This window comes from Pinus tabuliformis, chromosome 4_2 (assembly GCF_031772625.1).
Source record: "Pinus tabuliformis cultivar Carrire ecotype Pingquan chromosome 4_2, CPIR1, whole genome shotgun sequence".
Classification (NCBI taxonomy): Eukaryota; Viridiplantae; Streptophyta; class Pinopsida; order Pinales; family Pinaceae; genus Pinus; species Pinus tabuliformis.
This window is the reverse complement of record NC_142304.1, coordinates 193,143,902-193,166,771: the sequence shown is the minus strand read 5'-3', so window position 1 is coordinate 193,166,771 and position 22,870 is coordinate 193,143,902. Positions and strand designations below refer to the sequence as shown.

The window sequence follows — 22,870 nt, the reverse complement described above, 5'->3', positions numbered from 1 at the left end:
AAAACCCTTTTTTTTTTTGGCCCTATCATTTATCTTAAGGTTCGCTGAATATAATTTCTCTTTTGCTAGTTTTGGCTTCAGAGTAATAACCTCTGAGAGTCGCCGTGCTGGGTTGGTTGATGATTGTTCACCTACAGTGAGAGACTTGGAGATGTTTTATACCCTAGCCGGGCCCACTAGAAGGGGTTAGAAGGGGGGCGGAGGGGGGCAAGTTTAGCAAGATTGTGATAAACTCAAAGAAAATTGAATTCATATCATTAAAATTGAAAGGACGACTCATAACAGAACCCTAACAATTTAGCAAGTACACAACCCACTGTACACATGGCTTTTATATCGAAGCTTGTACATAGCTTTTTATATTGAAGTCTCCGTGTTTGAACGAGTATTCCCCTCGTCAATTCAATCCAGATATGGCGTTCCTGGTAATTTCGTGGATATTCTAGAACACAATTTCCCGACCGCTTGATTTCGTAAGTGTGACGACAAACTAGAGAAGACTCCACAATTGACAAAACTCGGTCATTTGCATCTATCAGACGTCTCCTGTACATTGCAGCTAACTTGGACGCTACGCTATGCTATGGTTCTTCATAGTACTAGGGGTTTTAATTCTATTCAACCTAATTTAGATTCTGGAGTTTTTGCATATAGAAGCTCTTATGAGCCCTTAGTTTTCATCAGAAATTACATATGAATCCAGCAGTCAGAATGCTCAATCAAACTGTATGCTCGGAAATGGCCGCAGAAACTGTTTCCTCACCTAGTTCCATACAGAAATCAGAGATCTCGTTGGATTTGAGCCTGTATACTTGCAATCAAACGCCTTCTGGGTTTAATGGCGACAAAAATCAGACCGCGGATAGTTATGCCCATGATATCAATCCTGCTGGAAAAGCTGATCAGATAATCAAAGAAAGCAACGCTCGATCGTTTACAATGCCCTCCCAGGATTCCATTAGCAAGCCCCTGGGCACAAATTCCGGGCTAAGTCACAAGAGGACTGAGCTTCGCACAAATCTTTCTGAAAATAATTGCGCTCCCTCTGAAGACTATTCAGTATCGCGCCTCTTTTCGTGCTATTACTGCGAGAGAAAGTTTTACAGCTCTCAAGCCCTGGGAGGACACCAAAATGCCCATAAACGAGAACGCTCGAAGGTTACTAAAAAGGCACAGAGAAGTACGACTTGTCCGCAATCGTATGAGATTTCTAATTCCAATTCAGAAACAAATTGCATCTCTGCTGGTATGCCTTTTGGCGTTAAAGAAGGCCTTTTGGATACAAGCGCTGGATATTCTTTAAAACCTCGTATATCACATGATATTAAGGTTACAACGGATTCAAAATTGAGGCACTGTTTTCCGATGGACAACTGCCAGGTATCGAGCATGAGCAAGCCTAAATATTCAGAGGAGGCTAATATCTTAGTTTGGCCTGCAAACCGAGAGAAATCGGATAGATCAGGAGGCCATGGAGGACCAGTATTACATTCTTCCCTCACCGAATCCGTTGACGAGAAGCAAAGCGACGCCAGTAACTTAGATTTGTCTCTTAGACTTTGAAGTTTAATGTTGATCTACCATGTAAGTGTTCTCAAGGTGCACATATGTTTCATTATTATCACAGTTAGTCATTAGATGTTTTTAGCTTGATTACATGGTTCCACCATTTCTGTAAGCAGTGAATCTGTTAATTTTAATGCAAAATTAAAATTTATTCAACAAAGACTATAGAGTGTTCTTGTTTGGTGGGAGGTTATTGTTTTTTCAATTGATTTCAACTCTATTTGGGACTCAACTTTAGACGTAGCACAAAGAGAGTTACTGGTTCTCATCTCCCCACCTTCAAGAATTCAAATGCCGGTCCGTTATTCACCGTAGAGAGGTTTCAAACAAGACATTGTGATCCTGTAGGAAAGAGAATTTATTTCTCTTCTTCTTATTCGTGCTTCTCTCGTCATGTTTTCGGTTTTGAAAGTGTTTCCACCATATTTTAGGCTTAAATGGTCTTAGAGATTTGTTTGAATCATAAATTTAAGTAATCTTAGTGACTGAGAGATTTGTTTGAATCACAAGTAATATTTAAGTAATCTTAGTGACTGAGATATTGTGAACTTTTCATAATCAAAGTAGAGTGACTCAGATATATTTTAGAATGCTGAATCCATAAATACGGACAGGAAAAAACCAACTTTAAACAACAAAAATCAAGATTTTATTGTATTACTTTTAGTCTACTAAAAACTTCAACAACCAAAACCTACACAAAATCCTTCCTCGTGGCTAATCTGAAAACAAAACTACACAGAAGGTCCTATTCTTCATGAATATCCACCTCTATGGTATAGTTTTCCACTGTTTGTCTTCCTCCATCTACAAAGTAGTTATGTCCAGGCTAAAACCTCTATGATCTGGAGAGAGAAAAAATAAAAATAAAAATAAAAATATCTAGGCAGGAAGTCCCACTGTTTGTCTTCCTCCATCTACAAAGTAGTTATGTCAAGGCTAAAACCTCTATGATCTGGAGAGAGAAAAAATAAAAATAAAAATAAAAATATCTAGGCAGGAAGTCCCATCCTATATGAAAATCTACATTTATATAAAAGGTCTTAACATTTATGAAGATTCATATTTAGTATGAGGTTGTTTATTATTGAAAAATAAATATTAAGACCTATATAATAAATTAATAATTGGTTTACTATTTTTCTGTCATTCATTTTCCATAAAGCCATCATTTGATAACGAATCCATACATCTTAGAGCAACAATTTTTAGGTCCACGTTATTGGATAACTTAAGTTCAAATACTGGCCGCGTCCACACAACTTTTCGCCCATTACCCATTTCTCTAACCTTAAGCAACCTTCTCAATACAAAGATGGTGTAATAGGTAACTTTCTCCATGAATCCGCCACACTGCAAACTGGTGATATTTTCAGGCTTTACAATAGTGCAGATTAAGGGCTCTTAATGCTAATTAAATTCGGGCTTTACAATAGTGCCGATTAAGGGCTCTTAATGCTAATTAAATTCGGTATTAATGGTGCATAAGGTTGAAATAACTAGAGATTTTTCTGACAATTGTGGACTCCAGTGGTCAAACTTGCCATTGATTTTATCGCTATAAAACTAGGGTTGGCTGGGCACTAAACACGCCTTCATTCTCCACTCATCGAATCCATAACTAAACAATATTCTCCTCGCTACAAGACTTAGCAATCACCAACTAAGACTTCCAATAAACCGTTAAAATTTAAGAAGAAATACAAGTCAAACGATCTAAATTCGTGTTGATCCTTTTCTTGTCGAGACTTCCTCTTCATCTCACAGACCCTCCGTCGAAATGGACGATATTTGCAATCAGAAAATCCTGAAATCTATTTTATGTCGACATTATTAGTTTATATAAATTTTCTAAGGAATAACCACTCGTTGATATACATATTTGTTCATTCATGACATCGTTCAACAACTCTTTGATAAACCATATCGATCTTCTTTAATGGATGAAATACTTCACCAACACAATTCCCAAGGGCAATCCCAATATAAATAATTCATCAATCTCACACAAATAATAATTCATATATAATCCCCGAATCCGGGTTTCAAATAGCAACCCCGAGGCATTAAATCCCTTCATGAATCCAAACTTCGAAGCATAGAACGACTGGAGTGGAATTTCGGCAGTACCACTCGCACAGCTTCCATGGTGTAAAGTACATCTGCCTCCTACATTTGAAGCGCATTAAGCATAGGTTCAATCACCCTGGTATATGGTGAAACGAAAACAATGTTAAAAGGTTTGGTGCTCATAAAAATGGCCACTCATTTCCTCAGCTGTTCGAAGGTGAAGATTGTGTTCAGATCTAGAGAATTGTATTTGATTTCACAATAATCATGGTGCAGGAATGTGGGTCATCCCGCAGAGGTGGCCGAGGAAAAGGCAAACTGCCCCTCAGTGGCATGGGCAAGGGACGAGCACTTTGATTGTAACACCCATTCGCAGAATGGTGGCCGATGGGAAGCTCTGGAGCTCAGAGTCATGGGCGACCACCTTTGGGCTCTGCATAACTTCCTTGGCCGCCATTACAGGAATCACGAAGATGTCATTGTTCTATTGGAAGGAAATGTCCTCAACATGAATTTTCATGACCCACTTGAACCCTAAAAAGAAATGTGTTCAAAACATGTGTTTCCTTCTCCTTACACATGGAAACATATGACCCACTTAAGCCCAAAAAGAAATGTGTTCACAACTATCAAACGTGGAAGCCTCCTCTTTCACGAAAATAATGCTGCAAAGGAACTTCATCAATAACATATTACTTCAAGTTCCTTGGACCCATTTCAATTCTTAGTTTTCCTTCTCAACCGACAAATAACTAAACATTCGGGATTGAACCATCCCGTTTTATATGGTCGTGCATTTTGCCTTTCCTTGTATTTGTCTTCCCCTTTTTTCAAAAGATATATGCCTCTTCCAAAATATTCAAACACGTCGAGGAAAACCCGACCCAAACAACAATTGCTTTTGTATAGAACAATCACCACGGTAATGGATGAAGTATTATCTATACCTAGTTAATGATGAAATATGTAATATACTTATATTATTAAATTACAAATTATTATTTTAGCTATTATTAAATTGTAAAGTAATATTTTAGTTATGAGATAATTGTTTCATAATCCTAGTTTTGTAATGAAGCGGGGAATAAATGTAAACGTACAATAACTATGGAAGCTTTAGATGGAGGATCTTCTCATAGATTGAGCTGTATAGGTTGTATTATTTGGAACCAAATCCACTAGCATGAAAGATGAAGAGGGAGTGATGTTGGAGAGAAAGGATAAAGGCCTTAATATAATGTTTAGTTGATTCATCATTATTGAATGTTTGAAAAGAAAAGAAAAAGTCATATAAATATATCAAAGAATTTGGGGGATTTATATGAGGCTAAATCCTTGGTTAATACTTTTTTCTTATGGAAAAGGTTGTTTTCCTTGAAAATGGGTGATGATGATCTATAGCCAAGCACTTGAATGCATCTAATATTATTATGGCTCAGTTGATCTTAGAGTTAGGATGGATCAGAAGGATGGTTGTATGATTATTTTTTTCTTTTCGAGATTAGTGTGACAACCTAGTAATGGTCATTAGAAGGATTGTAAATACATTGGTGCTTGATGAGGATGTAGATTTTTTCTTCTTAGAGGTAGTCAGATTAAATATTTTGAATCCATAAATGAGGTCTTGGTTATTCATGGAAGATATATGAATAAAGGAAATAAGAGAGAAAAGGGCATATCCAAATCTCATTTGCAGACATATGTATCTTTGAACATATAATGAAATATGATGATATTGTAAGAAAGAAAAAAAAAAGAATAAAAAGGAAAAGAATGATTATGACAATTAGTTTGAAAAATATTCTCAGAGAGGATAGTCAAGATACCTTTGGTTGTAGATAAACTTTGGATCTTCCTTCCATATGAATTTACATCAATAATAGTTTTCAATTCATGAGAAATATGATGGTGGGGTGATGTACCCTTGTGATGAATCTCCTCTCAACACGACTTCCCATGGTAGTGTCATAATTCGATTCATTCATGATTAAGTAAAGTGGATTAAAGGAAATTTGCACACTTTGGATCTAGCATGAATCCTACTATCAACAAGGACACCTAATGGTGAAGGTGTGTAGGTTCCTTTATTTGATAAAGGGTGTAAGATGGTCCAAGGAGCTATGGTTCTTGATAAGGTTTTTCATGTGGACACTTTGTTTCATGTTGATACATGCAATATTCAATGTAATTGGTCTTTGATTTTTACTGTGGAGAGATCTATCAAATATAAAACTTCTCAATTAAAACCTATATACACTTCTTACAATCATGCTTTTTGGACACCTAAACAAACTCTTATTTCAAAAAGAAAGTTATCTATAGAGAAGACAATGTTGTGGCACCAAAAATTGGGCCATATAAGTGAGAAGTGTCATGACCATTGAAAACCATGTTATCGATGGATTGAATGATTGTGTTCTTGAATTTGATTTATTTAAGCATTGTTGAAAATAACAACAATAAATGCTAAAAATAGAGTCCATAAATTCCAATTTAGTTTGTCCTTGAATTAAATTGTAAATTAAAATTGTAATTCTTTTCTCATAGCAACTTGTAATAGTTAACTAAGTTAAGTTGACTTAGTTAACTTAGGAATTTTGAGTTGGAAGTCTATTTGGATTCATGTAAATGTGATCCCTAAGTTTTAGGGGTCCAGATTGATTCTATTGGAGCTGTAATTAGATAACTCAGTTTGACTAAGTTATAGACAGTTAAACTAGTTCTAACTGTTTGTGGAACTAGTAGAGGATTAGTAGTGAGTTGGTGCACTGGTGCATCCTCAGGTGCTACTCCATCTAACTAAAGATTCCCTCATGAGAAGCTCATTCATTTTAGTTCAGAGAAATACCCAGTTGAGACTAAAGTGCGGGGATAGTGTACTATCAGTTGTATGATTTACTGAGATGCAAATATTATGCATGCAATAAGAGAGGGACCTATGTTTGGATTACGCAGTTTTGGAGGAAGGATTTCCCAATTAAATATGGGTTTATCATCATAGGAATTACGCAAGGAAATAGGGGCTTGGATAGCTGTAGAATAGGCTAAGGATTTGGCTTGAGCTAGCTTGTGAACTGAGGTTGATTTACTTGTGCACGGATTGTTCTTGTGAGAACAAGCATTGCATTCTCATCTAGGATTTCTAATTAATGCAATAAATATAGTAGGGGTTTTGAGTTGTGGCTTTCGCGAGATACATATTGTGTTATGTGCCATTGATTATCTACCTCTTGTCTATTACTATTTTCATCGATATATTGGCTTCCGTTGGTCGAAAGTAGAAGTAGATTCTTATCCTATGCTTTAGTAAATTGCATGAGCTTGTGAATCTACAAGAAATTATACATGGTATCAGAGCCGATTACAGTAGAGTAGAGGAGATTTCGAAGTCTTTTAGTTCAGGGTTAGAGTTGAAATTCAAATTTGCATTACATACTTTAGGATTGGCAGATGGCGTTCTATGGTTTTTGGCTCTAGTATTCCTTGGATGGAAACTCGAATTATATAGCTTGGAAGGATAGGATGGAGGCCATGTTGGAGGATAATGGCTTGAAGGAATTCATTGATCAAGACATTCCTAAGCCACCAACATCAGATGAAAAGTATATCGCTGAATGGAGGGAGTGTGTGGAAAGGGCGAGGCGAATTATCCTTGAGGGAGTTTGAGACCACATTGTCTCGAGTCTGCATGGCAAGGAAACTCCACATGCTATGTGGAAAGCATTGATGAACCTATTTCAGAACAACAATGACCATAGGAAGTTCGCACTAAAAGATAAACTTCGAAAAATCAAGATGGAGGCAGGTGACTCAATTCCAAATTACTTGACCAAGTTCACTCATTGTCAAGATGAGCTTGGAAGTGTTTTAATCATTGTTGTTGAGGATGATATGGTGAGCCTACCTCTTCTAGGAATTCCCAAGAGTTGGCATATTTATCAAGACTCTGTCAATGGGAGGGAGAAGCTGCGAGAATGTGAACGTCTGTGATTGGATTTTGTATAAGAGGAGTTTCGATGGAACACTAGAGATGGGACCTCTTCCAGATAAGTGGAAGAGGACTTTGCCTTAGCAAGTAAGGCAAAGAAGGCCAAGGGAAAGAAGTCCCAAGGCAAGATGGGCGACAAGAAGATGGACTTGTCGAAAGTCAAGTGTTTTCACTATCACGAGCATAGGCACTTTGCCACGAATTTTCCATAGAAGAAAGAAAGAAAGAATGAGCCTACAATTGTTGCACCAGGTGAAGCTCTAGCTTCACAATTCGAACCTGATTTCACTCTCATTGCATTCATGGCCATCACTATCATGAGAGGCATGTGGTACCTTGATAGTGGTGCCTCGTTCCATATGACGAGGAGCATAGATCTCTTTAGTAATTTTGAGGAGAAAGTCCTCAAGAAAAGCATAGAGTTTGGTGATGATAGGAGGTATAGCACTACCAGGATCGGTACGGTTACATTTCAGAGTGAGTCTGGCTCGCCCTCAGTATCACAAATGTGATGTATGTTCCAGGGCTAAAGAAGAATCTTGTTTGAGTCGCGGTATTGGAAGATCGTGGCTATGATGTGATTTTTAGTAAGGGAAATATTTTCCTTAGACACATCACCACAAGACAGGTGAAACATATTAGTGCACGGGTCAAGAACCTATATGCTCTTGAGGTACAAGATGCATGCAAATCCTTGAGGATCAAGGCAAAGGTTAGAGACTTGGTGGTTGAGAGAGAGAGTAAATTACCTCTCAACATGTAGCCGTAGAAGAAGCCTTAGAAGTAGACTGAGACAATTGTGGAGCAACCACAATTGGAGAAGTAGAGAGGAGACCGAGTGGAGAGATCCACTCAAGAAAAGAAGAAGTAGCCTCAGAAGTACTCTTCAAATAATTGTGGAGTAGTCACAATTGGAGAAGCAGAGAGGAGACCAAGTGGAGGCATCCACTCAAGAAGAGACCTTTAGTAGGGGGAAATTTCAAGCTAGGTGGGTAGAGGGATCACATGCAATCATATCTCTAGGTGTGAGGTGGGGCGATGTGAAGTGATAATCCCAAGAGGGCTAATATTGGGCAGGGTCCATTGAGAGCTTTTGTCTCATGGATCGTACCTTGCTATGGAATCCCAAAATACATAGTAGTGGGAGGAATAAATGATGATTGATGTAGTCAAAGATCATAGTGATAGAGGCTAGAGCATTCAGATACTAAAGAGTGTAGAGAAGGGTTGACAATAGTGTAGAAAGGCAGAGTCAACATAAGCGAAGAATTTTCAGTTGACAGAGGCAGTAGCATTCAGAGAATTTGGTGACAGATGCATCATACGGTTTAAGGTTGGATGTTTTTTAGCTTGGGGAGTTTTTGTAACAACAACATTAGAGAGAAGTGTTGCATGAAAAAAATTCCAAAGGTTCAGGATCAGGATAGAATTGAATTCCTTTCTTGTTGAGAGGGAGTGTTGAAAATAGCAACAAGAAATGTTAAAAATAGAATCCAAAAATTCCAATTTAATTTGTCCTTGAATTAAATTGTGAATTAAAATTGTAATTCTTTTCTCATAGCAACTCATAATAGTTAAATAAGTTAAGTTGACTTAGTTAACTAAGGAATTTCGAGGTGGAAGTACATATGGAGCCATGTAAGTATGATCCCTATGATTTAGGGGTCTAGGTTGAGTTTATTGGACTTGTAATTAGATAACTCAATTTGACTGAGTTATAGACAATGAAAATAGTTCTAATTGTTTGTGGAACTAGTAGAGATTAGTAATGAGTTGGTGCACTGGTGAATCCTCAAGTGCTACTCCAGCTAACTGAAGATTCCCTCATGATAAAATCATGCATGTCAGTTCAGAGAAAGACCTAGTTGAGACTAGAGTGCAGGGACAATGTACTATCAGTTGTATGATTTACTGAGTTGTAAATATCATGCATGCAATCAGAGATGGACCTGTATTTGGATTGCACAGTTTTGGAGGAAGGATTTCCTAATTAAATATGGGTTGAACCTCATAGGAATTGCACAAGGAAATAAGGGCTTGTAGAGCTGCAAAATAGGCTAAGGATTTGGCTTGAGCTAGCTTGTGAGATGAGAGTTGATTATACTTGTGCAGGGATTGTTCTTGTGAGAAGAAACATTGTATTATCATCTTGGATTTCTAATTAATGCAATATAGATAGATTGTAAATTGCACGAGATTGTTAATCTACAAGAAATTCGACATGGTATCATAGTTGATTACAGTACAATAGAGGAGATTTCAAAGTTTTGAGTTTAGGGTTATAGGTGAAATTTGAACTTTCATTACATACTTTAGGATTGGCATAAGTCGTTCTATGGTTTGCGGCTCGAGTTATATAGCCTGGAAGGATAGGATGGAGGTTGTGTTGGAGGATAATGGCTTGAAGGAATTCATTGATCAAGAAATTCCTAAGCCACCAACGTCAGATGTAAAATATATGGCTAAATGGAGGAAGCGTGTGGCAAGGGTGAGTAGAATTATCCTTGAGGGAGTTTGAGACCACATTGTATTAAGTTTCCATGGCAAGGAAACTCCACATGCCATGTGGAAAGCATTGACGGACTTGTTTTAGAATACCAGTGACCATAAGAAGTTCACAATGAAGGATAAACTTCAAAAAATCAAGATGAAAGTGGGTGACTCAATTCCAAATTACTTGACCAAGTTCACTCATTATCGAGATGAGCTTAGAAGTGTTGGAATCACTGTTGTCGAGGATGATATGGTGAGCCTAGCTCTTCTAGAACTTCCCAAGAGTTGGCATAGTTATCAGGACTCTGTCAATTGGAGGGAGAAGCTACTAGATTGGGAACGACTATGGTTGGATTTGTTACAAGAGGAGTTTCTTCGGAACACCAGAGATGGGACCTCTTCCAAAGAAATGGAAGAGGAATTTTCCTTAGCAAGTAAGACAAAGAAGGCCAAGGGAAAGAAGCCCCAAGGCAAGACGGGTGGCAAGAAGATGGACCTGTCGAAAGTCAAGTGTTTTCACTATCATGAGCATGGGCACTATGCCACGAGTTGCCTACGAAAGAAAGAAAGCAAGAAGGAGCCTGCAATAGCTGCACTAGGTGAAGCTCTAGCTTCACAATTCAAGCCTGATTTCACTCTCATTGCATGCATGGAAAGCACTGCCATGGGAGGCCTATGATATCATGAGAGCGGTGGCCCGTTCCATATGACGAGGAACAAAGATCTCTTAAGTAATTTTGAGGAGAAATTCCTCAAGCAAAGCATAGAGTTTGGAAATGAAAAGAGGTCTAGAGCTACCAGGATCGATACGGTTACCTTTCAGATGGAGTCTGTCTCCCCTCTCAGTATCACAGATGTGATGTATGTTCCAGGACTAAAGAAGAATCTTGTTTCAGTCGCGTATAGGAAGACTGTGGCTATGATGTGATTTTTAGTAAGGGAAAGTTTCTTCTTAGACACATCGCTACAAGACAGATGAAACATATCAGTGAATGGGTGAGGAACTTGTATGCTCTTGGGGGAAAGGACTCATGCAAAGCCTTGAGGATCAAGGAAAAGGTTAGATACTTGGTGGTTGAGAGGGACAATAAATTACCTCTCAACATGGAGCCCTAGAAGAAGCCTCAGAAGCAGTCTCAAACCCTTGTGGAGCAGCTAGAATTGGAGAAGCAGAGAATAGACCGAGTATAGAGATCCACTCAAGTAGAGAATAAGTAGTCTTAAAAGCACTTTGATACAATTGTGGAGCATCCATAATTGGAGAAGCAAAGAGTATAATGAGTGGAGGCATCCACTCAAATAGAGACCTTTAGTAGGGGGAAATTTCGAGCCATATAGGTGGAGGGATCACATGTAGCCATACCTCTAGGTGTGAGGTGGGGGGATGTGAAGTGATAGTCCTAAGAGAGATGAAATTGGGAAGGGTCCATTGAGAGGTTTTGTCTCATGGATCATACCTTGCTACAGTAGCCCAAAGTACATAGTAGTGGGAGTAATCAACGAGGATTGATGAAGTGAAAGATCAGAGTGACAAAGGCTAGAGGAGTCAAATACTAAAGAGTGGAGAGAAGAGTTGAAAATAGTGCATAAAGAAAGAGTCAGCAAAAGCACAAAATTTTTAGTCAATGGAGGCATTAGCAGTCAGAGACTTTGTTGATAGATGTATCATACTGTTTCAGGTTGGATGTTTTTTTAGTTTCAGGAGTTGTTGTAGCAACAACACTAGAGAGAAGTGTTGCATGAAAAACATTCCAAAGGTTCAGGACCGAGATAGAATTGATTTCCTTTCTTGTTTAGAGGGAGTGTTGAAAACAACAACAAGAAATGTTAAAAATAGAATCCATAAATTCCAATTAATTTGTGAATTAAAATTGTAATTCTTTTCTTATAACAACTCATAATAATTAACTAAGTTAAGTTAACTTAGTTAACTTAGGAATATCGAGTTAGAAGTCTATCTGGAGCCATGTAAGTGTGATCCCAAAGTTTTAGGGTTCTAGATGAGTTTATTGGAGTTGTAATTAGATAACTCAGTTTGATTGAGTTATAGACAATTAAAATAGTTCTAATTGTTTGTGGAACTAGTAGAGGATTAGTAGTGAGTTGGTGCACTTGTGCATCCTTAGGTGGTACTCCAACTAACTGAAGATTCCCTCATGATAAACGCATGCATCTTAGTTCTGAGAAAGACGCAGTTGAGACTAGAGTGCAGGGACAATGTACTATCAGTTGTATGATTTACTTAGTTGTAAATATCATGCATGCTATCAGAGAAGGACCTATGTTTGGATTGCGCAGTTTGGAGGAAGGATTTCCCAATTAAATATGGGTTGACCCTCATAGGAATTGCGCAAGGAAATAGGGGCTTGGAGAACTGTAGAATAGGCTAAGGATTTGGCTTGACCTAGATTTTGAGCTGAGAGTTGACTATACTTGTGCAGTGATTGTTCTTGTGAGAACAAGCATTGTATTCTCATCTTAGATTTTTGATTAATGCGATATAGATAATAGGGGTTTTGAGTTGTGGTTTTTCCCGGATACATATTGTGTTATGTGCCATTGATTATCTTCCTCTTGTCGATTACTGTTTTCATCGATATATTGGCTTCCGCTGGTTGAAAGTAGAAGTAGATTATTGTCCTATGCTTTAGTAAATTTCATGAGCTTGTGAATCTACAGGAAATTCTACAAGCATTTCTTATATTAAAATTGAACTATATTTGATTTTATTCTAGTTCTCACAATTATTTTTGGTAATTGGATTTCATTCATTCTAATGTATTTTCTTTAGTTCCTTTAGTATCTAAGGTGTTGCAATGTGGCATTCATTAATGATGATTTTACAAGGACATGGAAATATTTTATTCAAACAAAAGTTAAGGTTTTCAATTGGTTTAAGAAGTTAAGTTCTCTTATAAAATTAGACTTGTATGAAGGGTAACATGTTGAGGATTGATAAGTGCCATGAGTTTTGTTCAATAGGGCTTGACAAGTTCTATAAGGAGAATGGAATTCAAAGACATAACCGCCTTAACAAAATGGAGATGTAGAATGGATCAATAGAACATTAGTGGAGAGATCTAGGAGTATGCTCATAGGAATAAACTTAGAGAATAAATTCTAAACATAAGTAACTATTGTGACATGTTACTTGATTAATAGGTCTCACACATCATAAAAATCTTATGGTGGTGTGGATGAGTAAGAATCTCACTTAAGCATCATTTTGTTTTTTTGCTGTGAGACATATACTCATATGGTTAAGGAGAAGTAGTCAAATTTTGGATAGCAAGGCTAAGAAATATATCTTCATTGGCTATAAAGTTGGTGTGAAAGGGTATATGCTTTGAGATCCTATGCCTCAAGAAGTTTTGTATAGTGGGAATGTTATTTTTACAGAAGTTAATCCTTCTTTGAGAATAGTAAAGCCAAAATAGTCTGAGAATAAGTTAGTGGTTCAAATACTAATAAAAAATGAGAAATCTTAACTAGGAACATGAGTTCATAATAGACTTGATGAGGAAAATGGTTTAAAGAGTTTGGAAGAGGAGGAAAAAACTCCACCTCAAACTTCAAGGAGGTTCACTTAGTAAAGAAGAAAACCAAATGTACATTATAATTATAACATGTGTATTTTTGGATGTATATTTTCATTATTTGATAACACAAATGAGCCTAGAAATATGAAAGAGGCAATGGAGATAAACAATAATTGAGTCTTCGAGATTGGCCATGGATGCCCTTAGAAAGAATTGTACATGGGACTTGGTACTATTTCCTAATGGATGGAACCCCATTGGATGTAAATGGGTATTCTAGAAGAAGATTAGTTTATATGTTATTATTGAAAAAACAATGCAATGTAGGTTGCAAAAGGATATTGCAAAATATGTAGACTATATGGAAGCTACTCATGTTTATGAAGAGATCATTTGGCTTATGAAACTAATTTCAGAAGTAAGGCCAAATTAAGGAACTATTACACTTAGGCGTGATGGGTAATAATGCCATATGTCTAGTTAAAAACCATGCATTCCATCTAATAATAGCATATAAACATCCACTACCATTTAATTAGAAACATAATAAATAATGAAAAGATGATGAATAAAATTAATATGTTTATTTAATTTCTACATATTTATTTTAATTGATTAGCATAGAAAGGTATATTGTTTGGAGTAGGAAAATAATAGAAATTCTTACTTGATTTTAAGAAAATACATCAGATATTTTTGAAAATAAATTTTGTTAAGAAAATAATAAAAATTCTGTCATGATTTTAAGAAAATGCAGCAAATTTTTTTGAAAATCTTGAAAATCTAGATTATAGTTTTAAAGTTTCCAAGATTTCAAGTACACAATTTTATTTTTAGATAATTCCAACGGAGTACAAATTGTAACGTCCGTAACAACGCCTATAAAAGTCTCTTATTGAATGCATGCGTGGTCGTATTATGGCACAATCATTCAGTGTGCAGTAAGAAAAAAACATGTCGAGGATATGGAAGTGTACCCGAAAAATACAACAGTATGTCACCATATAAACATAAGGTCCTTATGGTTGTCGCAAAGCTCACCATATTTCATGTTTTCATTAGCAGTTCAAGTATGCTATAGTGCTCATTCTTGTGGCACTTTAACAGATTTGAATACCGTATCATATTGTATGTTTGACAGGACCTGGATTCGTCCTTACAATTTCTGATGTCCGTTTTTGCTATCTTCATCCAGCAGCTTATTGAGACGGTACATGTAAAACTATTCATGCTGCAAGAAAACCATTCACGTACATTGATTAAACCGATAGTCCTTGATTTTACATGAATGCACCATTCCAATATCCAATACAACGTAACAGGAAACCACCAAACTACAGCTGCTGCTACTCTTAGATTCTCTAGATGTGCAGGGGCGCACATTTATTGGCTGGGAATTGTACCATCCTTCCCTCCTTACACATGAGTTATGCGTCCACGGCATGTTCTTTTGAATATTCCACTAACGAAATCGCCACAAACCCTGACAACTCGTGTGATAAAGCACAAGCTGAGAAAATACATGAAAAAGGGATAAAACTAAGAGTCATATAAATGAAATGCCTTTGCTATTAAAACCAAAACACTTTTGTATCATTTGACATTTAATTTATATAAAGTTGAGAATATATAAGGTCAGGAATGGGTGGAGGTGTAATAGCAAAGGAAAATGGATACATCAAACACATTGGACTAGTTTTGAAATTAAAATATTGTTGAGAAACTTTTGATGTTCTTTATAATACAAAAGAATATTTTCACATTATTAAATCTATATTATTTATATATTTTTCCTTTTTTCTGAGAACCATATTCTTCAATAAACAATGTCTATCAATCATGATACACTTTCCTCATCACTACTATTTATTATTTATACAAATTTAATCACAACCATTTAATTATATAGTTATCCATATTTATCTAATAATAATATATTACATTTAAATATTTTAAAAAATAAAATAATATATACATTATATACATATTATTAATATATTTATTCTAAATAATCAATTGTTAATATTTAATTACTTATCTCCATTATTTTATGCCCTTATAATTAGATACATAATTTTACCACTCCAAAAAGTTCACAGCTATTTACCTTTCCATCCCAAATGGACATAGCTATTTGATAAATGGTTGTGCATCACCTCTGTAATACAGTATTGCCCTTGTACAACCCTTTGATGAATTGTTGTCTATTACCTACGTAATAGAGTATTGCAGTTTTTAGAGCGATACAAACTCATATAGTATTGCAGTCTTGAGAGCGATACACTTTATAGATAAAACAATTTCATTTGCAAGAGGTTATCTTACGTTGATTATACATTTCAGGATACTTTAAACTATGACACACGGGATTTATGAATTCAGTTGGATTTTTGAAATATTTTGAAGTCTACACTTTAGTTACACTCTTATTTAGATTCTCATTGAGATATCGTAGGCTTATATATTCTCTGCTTAAAATTGAAATAAGATAGTGGTGAGTGCTGCATGCCAGAAAAGTAATGTTTGAAGCTTCATCCAGTTGCTTTAGCAAACTGTTGCTCAGCTTCTGTAACTCCTGCACCACATGAAAGCGATCCACTTCATGATAGAGATTACAATGGTCAGTGTTTAAGTTAAAAAAAATATGGGTGTTGACAGACCATTGCGGGGAGTGTTGGAGAATTAATAATACAAGGAAAGACCAAATTACACATTTACTTCATTGTTGAGCGTATTCTACGAATCTGCAGACTTCTGCAAAAATATATTTACGGGGCCTCCGTTCAAAACATAAAGTGGCTTATAAACTTTCCCTTGAAACAAAATCGGAAATAAATAGCTCTGAAAACACTGCAAGATTTAAATAAATTTCTCTGAAAACATTTTAAAACATAGAATTTCAAAAATCAGGCTAATAGTTTTATGGAAATATTAAGCTCTATGCATTAAATTAATGACTGGATCAATGTCTGCTGTGGCGTCAGACATTAGCACAATCCAATACGGAGACGAGACGATCTGTGCGATTTCATTCATTTTCTAGAATTTGTCATAATCATGCTCAAATAAACTTACAAACTTATTTGGGAGTGTAGAAGAAATAATGAATTCCACCAATCTACCAAAACCTTGTGGTAAGAAGAGAAACTTCCAACGTATTTCATCGCACTACACACTTCAAAACTGCCCATAATATGGGGAAGATTATATCAGTTCTTATTTTCCATTTTCCATACTAGCCAGTCATAAATAAAATATGAGGGCAGACGGATAGAGGATACCAAGTGGTAATAACTCTATTCTAAATGGTGTGACTCTCTAACTTGAATTAGCATCCAAAACACTTCTCTGAAAATATCTTCAAAGCACTAATACTCTTCCTAAATTTAAACACTACCGTAAACCTAAATATCTTGAAAGCACTAATACTATTCCTAAATTTAAACACTACCATGAACCTGTTAATGGGGAGTCATCAATACATTCCAACCAAAAAGCTCCCCATCCTTCAGTGTTGGAATTGTTAAAACATATATGTCACACTCATTGCATTTTTTAGAGAGTGTGGAACAAATGCTTAGCTATTGCAGAAATAAAACCATATCATTTTTTTCTTATCATATTTCTATACATTGAGTATGTATTTTTAATTTGTTTATGTAAGTTTGTGGATTATTTCATTTATTTTCAATTATTCTTTTTCAAATTTGTGGACATCCTTCTCTAATGAATTAGTATAGAAAGTATATTCTTTTGGTATCAAAGCTAGGATTTAAGCTATTAAGGATAATTTTTGGAGTGGGATCTTACATTCAAGTAAATCATGTTGTACAAGCATGTAGGAACATCTCATTAGAAATGGAGAAGTTTAATGGAACTAACTTTGGGTTGTGTTCTCTTAGATCAAGATCTATGAGTTGAAGCATCTACAATTAGAAGATAAAAGATGAATGGAAGATAGAGATTGGTTGGTGTTGGAGATAAATATTTGTTTGTCCATTTTGTATTATTGAATGTTTCTCAAGATCTATTAGAAAAGTTGGGGGGATTTGTATAAAGTTAAAGCCTTGGCTAATAAACTTTTCTTACGAAAAAGATGTTTTTTTTGAAAATTATAGTTAGTGATTTTGTAGTGGAGAACATCAATTTTTTTAATACTATTATGACTTAGTTGAAATTGTGAACATGCCTCCTATATTCTTTGCCAAATTCATGGAACTAGGTAATCATGGCCAATGGAAACACTGTAAAGACATTGGTGCTTGATAAAGTTATCCTCCACAAGGAGGTGACGTCGAAATATTTTGAATACATCAATGAGGCCTTGACTATTCATGGAAGATTAAAGGATTTTGATAAAGATAAGAAGAGAAAAGGGGATATAGAAATATCTTCCAAGGAAAAATGTTTGAATTGCAATTGGGATGGACAGTTTAGAAGCTATTGCAAGCTAGAGAAGAATAATAAGAACAAGAAGGAACACAATGATTCTAGAGTCTAGAAAAATTTCTTAAGAGGATGGTGGAGAAACCTTTGTGAGAACTTTGGAAACCTATGTAGGCTAGAGTACATTGCTAATAGAATTTGAAGCTTCCTTCAAGATGGTTTCCCATTCTCACCAGTTTTCAGCGTGTGAGAAACATAATGGTGGGATTGTATATCTTGGTGATGACTCTCATTGCAATTAGGACGGGAATTTGAGAAGGGATTGCAAGCTAGAGAAGAATAAGAAGAAAAAGAAGAAAACGAAGGCAAGGAATAATTATCGAGTCTAGCAAATTTTTTCAAGAGGATGGTGGAGACCCCTTTGTGACAAATTTGGAACCCTATGTAGGATAGAGTACATTGTTAATAGAATTTGAAGCTTCCTTCCATATGGTTTCCCATTCTCATTAGTTTTTAGTGTATGAGAAACATGATGATATGATGATAAACCTTAGTGATGACTCTCCTCTTAGCATAGTTGATCCTAGTAGAGTCTTGATTGAGTTCCTTGATGGACACGTGAAGATGATAAATAGGTCCTTCCACATTCCAAGTTTAATAGGGAATCTACTATTAATAACTACGGTTAATGATTTAAATGGAAAGGATATTTTCTTTAATGAAGTGGTCATTTTCAAGAATGGTCCAAGGTGCTATGAAGTTCACTAAATGTGTTCATGATACCTCTTCATTTCAACTTAATGCATGCAATATTGCACGTAATAGATATTCTATATTTGTAGTGGCACTAAATGTGTTCACGTTGCCTCTTCATTTCAACTTAATGCATGCAATATTGAATGTAATAATTATTCTATATTTGTAGTGGAGTGATCTATATGATTTGCACCTTCACAATCAGTTGCTTCATAAAGCAAGTTAACCATAGAAAATATAATTCCATATCATGAAATATTGGATTGTATAGGTGAGAAGGGCCTAAGGTCCTTGAAAAACAAAAAACTTATTAACAAATCGAATTATTGTACATTTGAATTTGATTTGTGTGACAAATGCATATATGGAAAACAAAATAGTGTTCAATTTTATTCTAGTTCTTACAAATATTTAGGTCATTGGAATTAATTCATTTTGATGTATTTGTTAAATTTGTAAGGCTTTGTATTACATTTAGAAGGAGATGAGTATCTTGTTTTTCTTTCTGGTATGCTAAGCAAGAAGGACCACCCACTAGGAATTTAGGTGATCTATCTCAAGGAGTGCCTTAATAATACACCCACCCACTGGGGATTTGAATAGGTGGCCTATCCCAAGGAGTGTTTTAATACTACACCCATTCATCGTTAACGCAAAGACCGGTGGGGATCCTTTTTTAAGGTTAGGTGGAACCACCCACAGGGGATTTGAAGAGGTGACCCTATGACCTATGGAAAGGAGTGCCTTAGTAGTGCATCCATTCACCATCAATCCAAAGTTTTTTTAAAGGCTACATGCGACCACCTACATGGGATTTGAACTAGTGACCCTGTGACCTATGGCACGAAATGCCTTAATAGTGCACCCATGCACCATTAATACAAAGCACCATGAGATTCCTAAAATTAAATATTAGGTTTTTAGTCTATTTAAAGAAAAAGTCCTATTCGAGAATCAAAATAGTAGGAAGATCAAGGTATTGAAGATAGAGTTTTATAAATTTTCTAAGAAGAATGGTATTGTCTTTCAATGGAACTATGTCAAGGAATTCATTAGTATTGAACATCTAAAATATTAACTTAATCCTTTTAATCAAACTTTTAAAACCTTAGGACAATAAAATTATACACAAAATATGTAGGCGATCGCTCAAATGTGATAGACAATTTGAGAATAATATAAAAGTTCTGATGAATATGGTGCAAATAGAAAAAAATAGTCAATGCTATTTGAATAACACTTTAACTCTTGTTAAGATAGAAAAATTGCTAAGAAATCGAATTTAACAACTAACAAAATGTGTTTAATTAGAACTATGAATACCACTCAAATGAATTAACGAAAGAGGAAGGCCATATTTAATACAAACTATTTTATTCATGAAATTTGGATTTTTTATCACATCACAAAGACACATTTAATAGGGGATGTAGTACCGAATTACTTCTTTTCAAATTTATTCATATGGTTAATAATGAAATATATAGGTTGAATAGGCCTTTGAGAGAATTCACAATCTGTTATAGTTAAAATGCACGAATCTTCAAGAATTACCAATGAGTATTATCAAGAGTGTAATCCCTTGTTTGATTACAAAAGAGTCTAGATACTTGGAGTTCAAGCTTTTACTTTTTTTTTTTGTACAATGTTCAACTCTTCACCAAAAACAATTGTTTTGAGAAACTTTCTACACCTAAATTTTTTAAATAGACCTTGAATATAAAAAATATTAGAGTTGGCAAAATTTCTTGCCATATGTTGGTTCCCATGTGCCCTTGTTTCAAGAGTTGTTTTGTTAAATCATGCCTACTATCCTCCAATAATTGTTCACATAATAGTTGTAATTGGCCATTTTGTTGTAAGTCATACCCATGTCGATATGCTTATCATTGGATGGAGAAGTTAAAAATAAATTCTTTATTTGACTTATCCAATATGGTTTGACATTTCAAATGTCCACTCATGTTTTGAAGCTTGTCAATATTATTCCTTTCCTTCAGTAATATTTCCTTGTAGGTTTTTAAAGGAAGAGTAATTTTTTTTTTTTAAATCCATAAGTTGGCTCCCCAATGGGGGTTTTAACACGTGCAGAGAGGGATTCTTGTTGGAAAATGTGAAAAATGCTTAATAGGTCTCTCAACTTTGAGGAGGAATGGAAATGGGCAACTAACAGACTTTGGATTTCTCAATGATGGTCTCGTTGATTTAAATGCATGATTATGGTGTTGGGGTGGCCAAGTTACGTGAAGCGTGAGAATCAAGGTGAGGAGTTATCCTCAAACTCCTTCATCTAAATTCATCTGTGGCTGCTATGTCTTGTTTCTCATTTATTAGATGTAGATTCTGGGACTTTATTTCAGTTTAAGTCTGGGCCTTTGATAACGAGGTTATAGGTACATAATTTCCCTTTTATTTTTTTGAACTATGCCAATGGTTGCTTGTTTTTCTTGTAGGAGCTTAATATCTCTACGTGGGTTATAGTTCAGTCAATTGGGGTGTGTCTATTCTAGGGCATTTCCTTTGGATGCATATGTATTAATTTTTTGTAATTCTTTGGCTCTGTGAAGTTGAGTTTATATACGACATTACCTTAATTCTTCTTTTATTTTAATCTATATTTCACCTTTCTAGTGTTTCTAAGTAATTTGAGCATTAGTTTCATCCTTGCCCTCCATTTGAGTGCTAGATTTTCTCTTGTCCTATGTTTGCATAACTATCTCTTCTTATTATGTTCTTAGGAAATTTATTATGTTATGTCTTTGCGTTGTGGAGAATCCAATGATTTGTTGGGATTTGGTCCTCTGATGTGGCAATTAGGTGATGGCCTACTGATCTTTAGTTCAAGGTTTCAATGACCTGTGTATCATTATTATTATTACTTTGTTGGTAGAGGGTCTCTTAGTGGTTACCCTATTTGTTCCCTTATCACTATAATCATGCCTCCTTGCTAGAGAATGATGAGTAGAAGGGGTGGCATGGGTAATGCCGGGTATAAACGTATTCGTCAGTTTGCTTATGATTTAGTTGGGACCTTTCTTTATGCAATTCCATTAGAAGTGAGGAATAAATTTTCATGTTCATGTCTAAATATACTGCTGAACATCTGTATCACTCTGATTCATATGTTGTTGGAGAAGATATAAATAGGGTTCTTCAGCCTGGTAGATTCAAGAAAAGGAGGCTTCATTTGTTGGACTCCTTGTATCTTCACCCACAAATGGATACCTTGATGCATTTAATTTTTAAGGATAATCCAGTTGAGAATTGTAATGTGTTTTCTTCACTTGAAGATATCAAACATATGTTGAGTAACAAAAAGTTTTATTTAGATAACAACGATTCTTGATTGGCCAGGGTAAAAATCTTTATGATGTTGAATTCAACTTAAGGTGACCTCACTAATCCGCCTAGTGATCCCATAGACCCACTAGTTGACAGTGCCCATGATTCAACTATAGTCTCCTTTGATAAGAACTAGCATAGGATGGTCTTCTCCTTTTTGCTTCTATTTTGGTAATCCTTCTCTAGGCATGGTCTTATCATGGTGGTCTCCACTTGTTTTGGATCATTTTCTTAGTGTGAAAGCTAATGGCATATGTTTTTGGATTGCACTGTTAATGGATAACTTTGGTTCATATTTCTATTAATTTATGGATTATTCAGTGTTGTTCCTTTTTGTGGAATTATGGCTTTGGTGGATGCGATATGGCCTTGTTATCTTGCAAGAATTTCTATAGGATTGAGATGCACAATATCTTCAATATCATGTACGTTCATAGCTTCATAGATGGTGATGTAATGCAGGTGGTTTTTGATTCCCATCATTGACAGGTTCACTCATGTCATTCCTGTAATTTTCCTTGACATTCTGGGTATTGGTCTCAATCTCTTTCTTTCCTTGGATAGATATATGAACACGTTGAAGATGATCTAATTATGGTTCTAATGATAGGCGAAGATTTGAATCAATGTTGCTACGAGAAGTAATTCCTATGCGTTTACTCTTGTAGCTTTGAATACACTTGTGGCTACTGGTGTATTGTTGTTTCATTACTTTATGGCATCTCATTTG

At 35.5% G+C, this 22,870-nt stretch overlaps 1 protein-coding gene across 2 annotated transcripts in view; it reads left to right on the top strand.

The window, feature by feature from the left end:
• Positions 1–399: 399 nt before the first annotated feature.
• LOC149168801 (uncharacterized) overlaps positions 400–22,870 on the top strand; it is a 38,568-nt gene continuing 16,097 nt past the window's right edge. The window contains exons 1-2 of one of the 2 annotated variants that reach the window (XM_089426971.1): positions 400–1,584; positions 17,559–17,701. In XM_089426971.1, coding sequence (XP_089283097.1) covers positions 694–1,563 — 870 coding nt within the window. In that variant the 5' untranslated portion in view covers positions 400–693 and the 3' untranslated portion in view covers positions 1,564–1,584; positions 17,559–17,701. Of the gene's footprint in view, positions 1,585–17,558; positions 17,702–22,870 lie in introns of those variants that run through there. The other variant, XM_089426970.1, reaches the window with a different exon arrangement.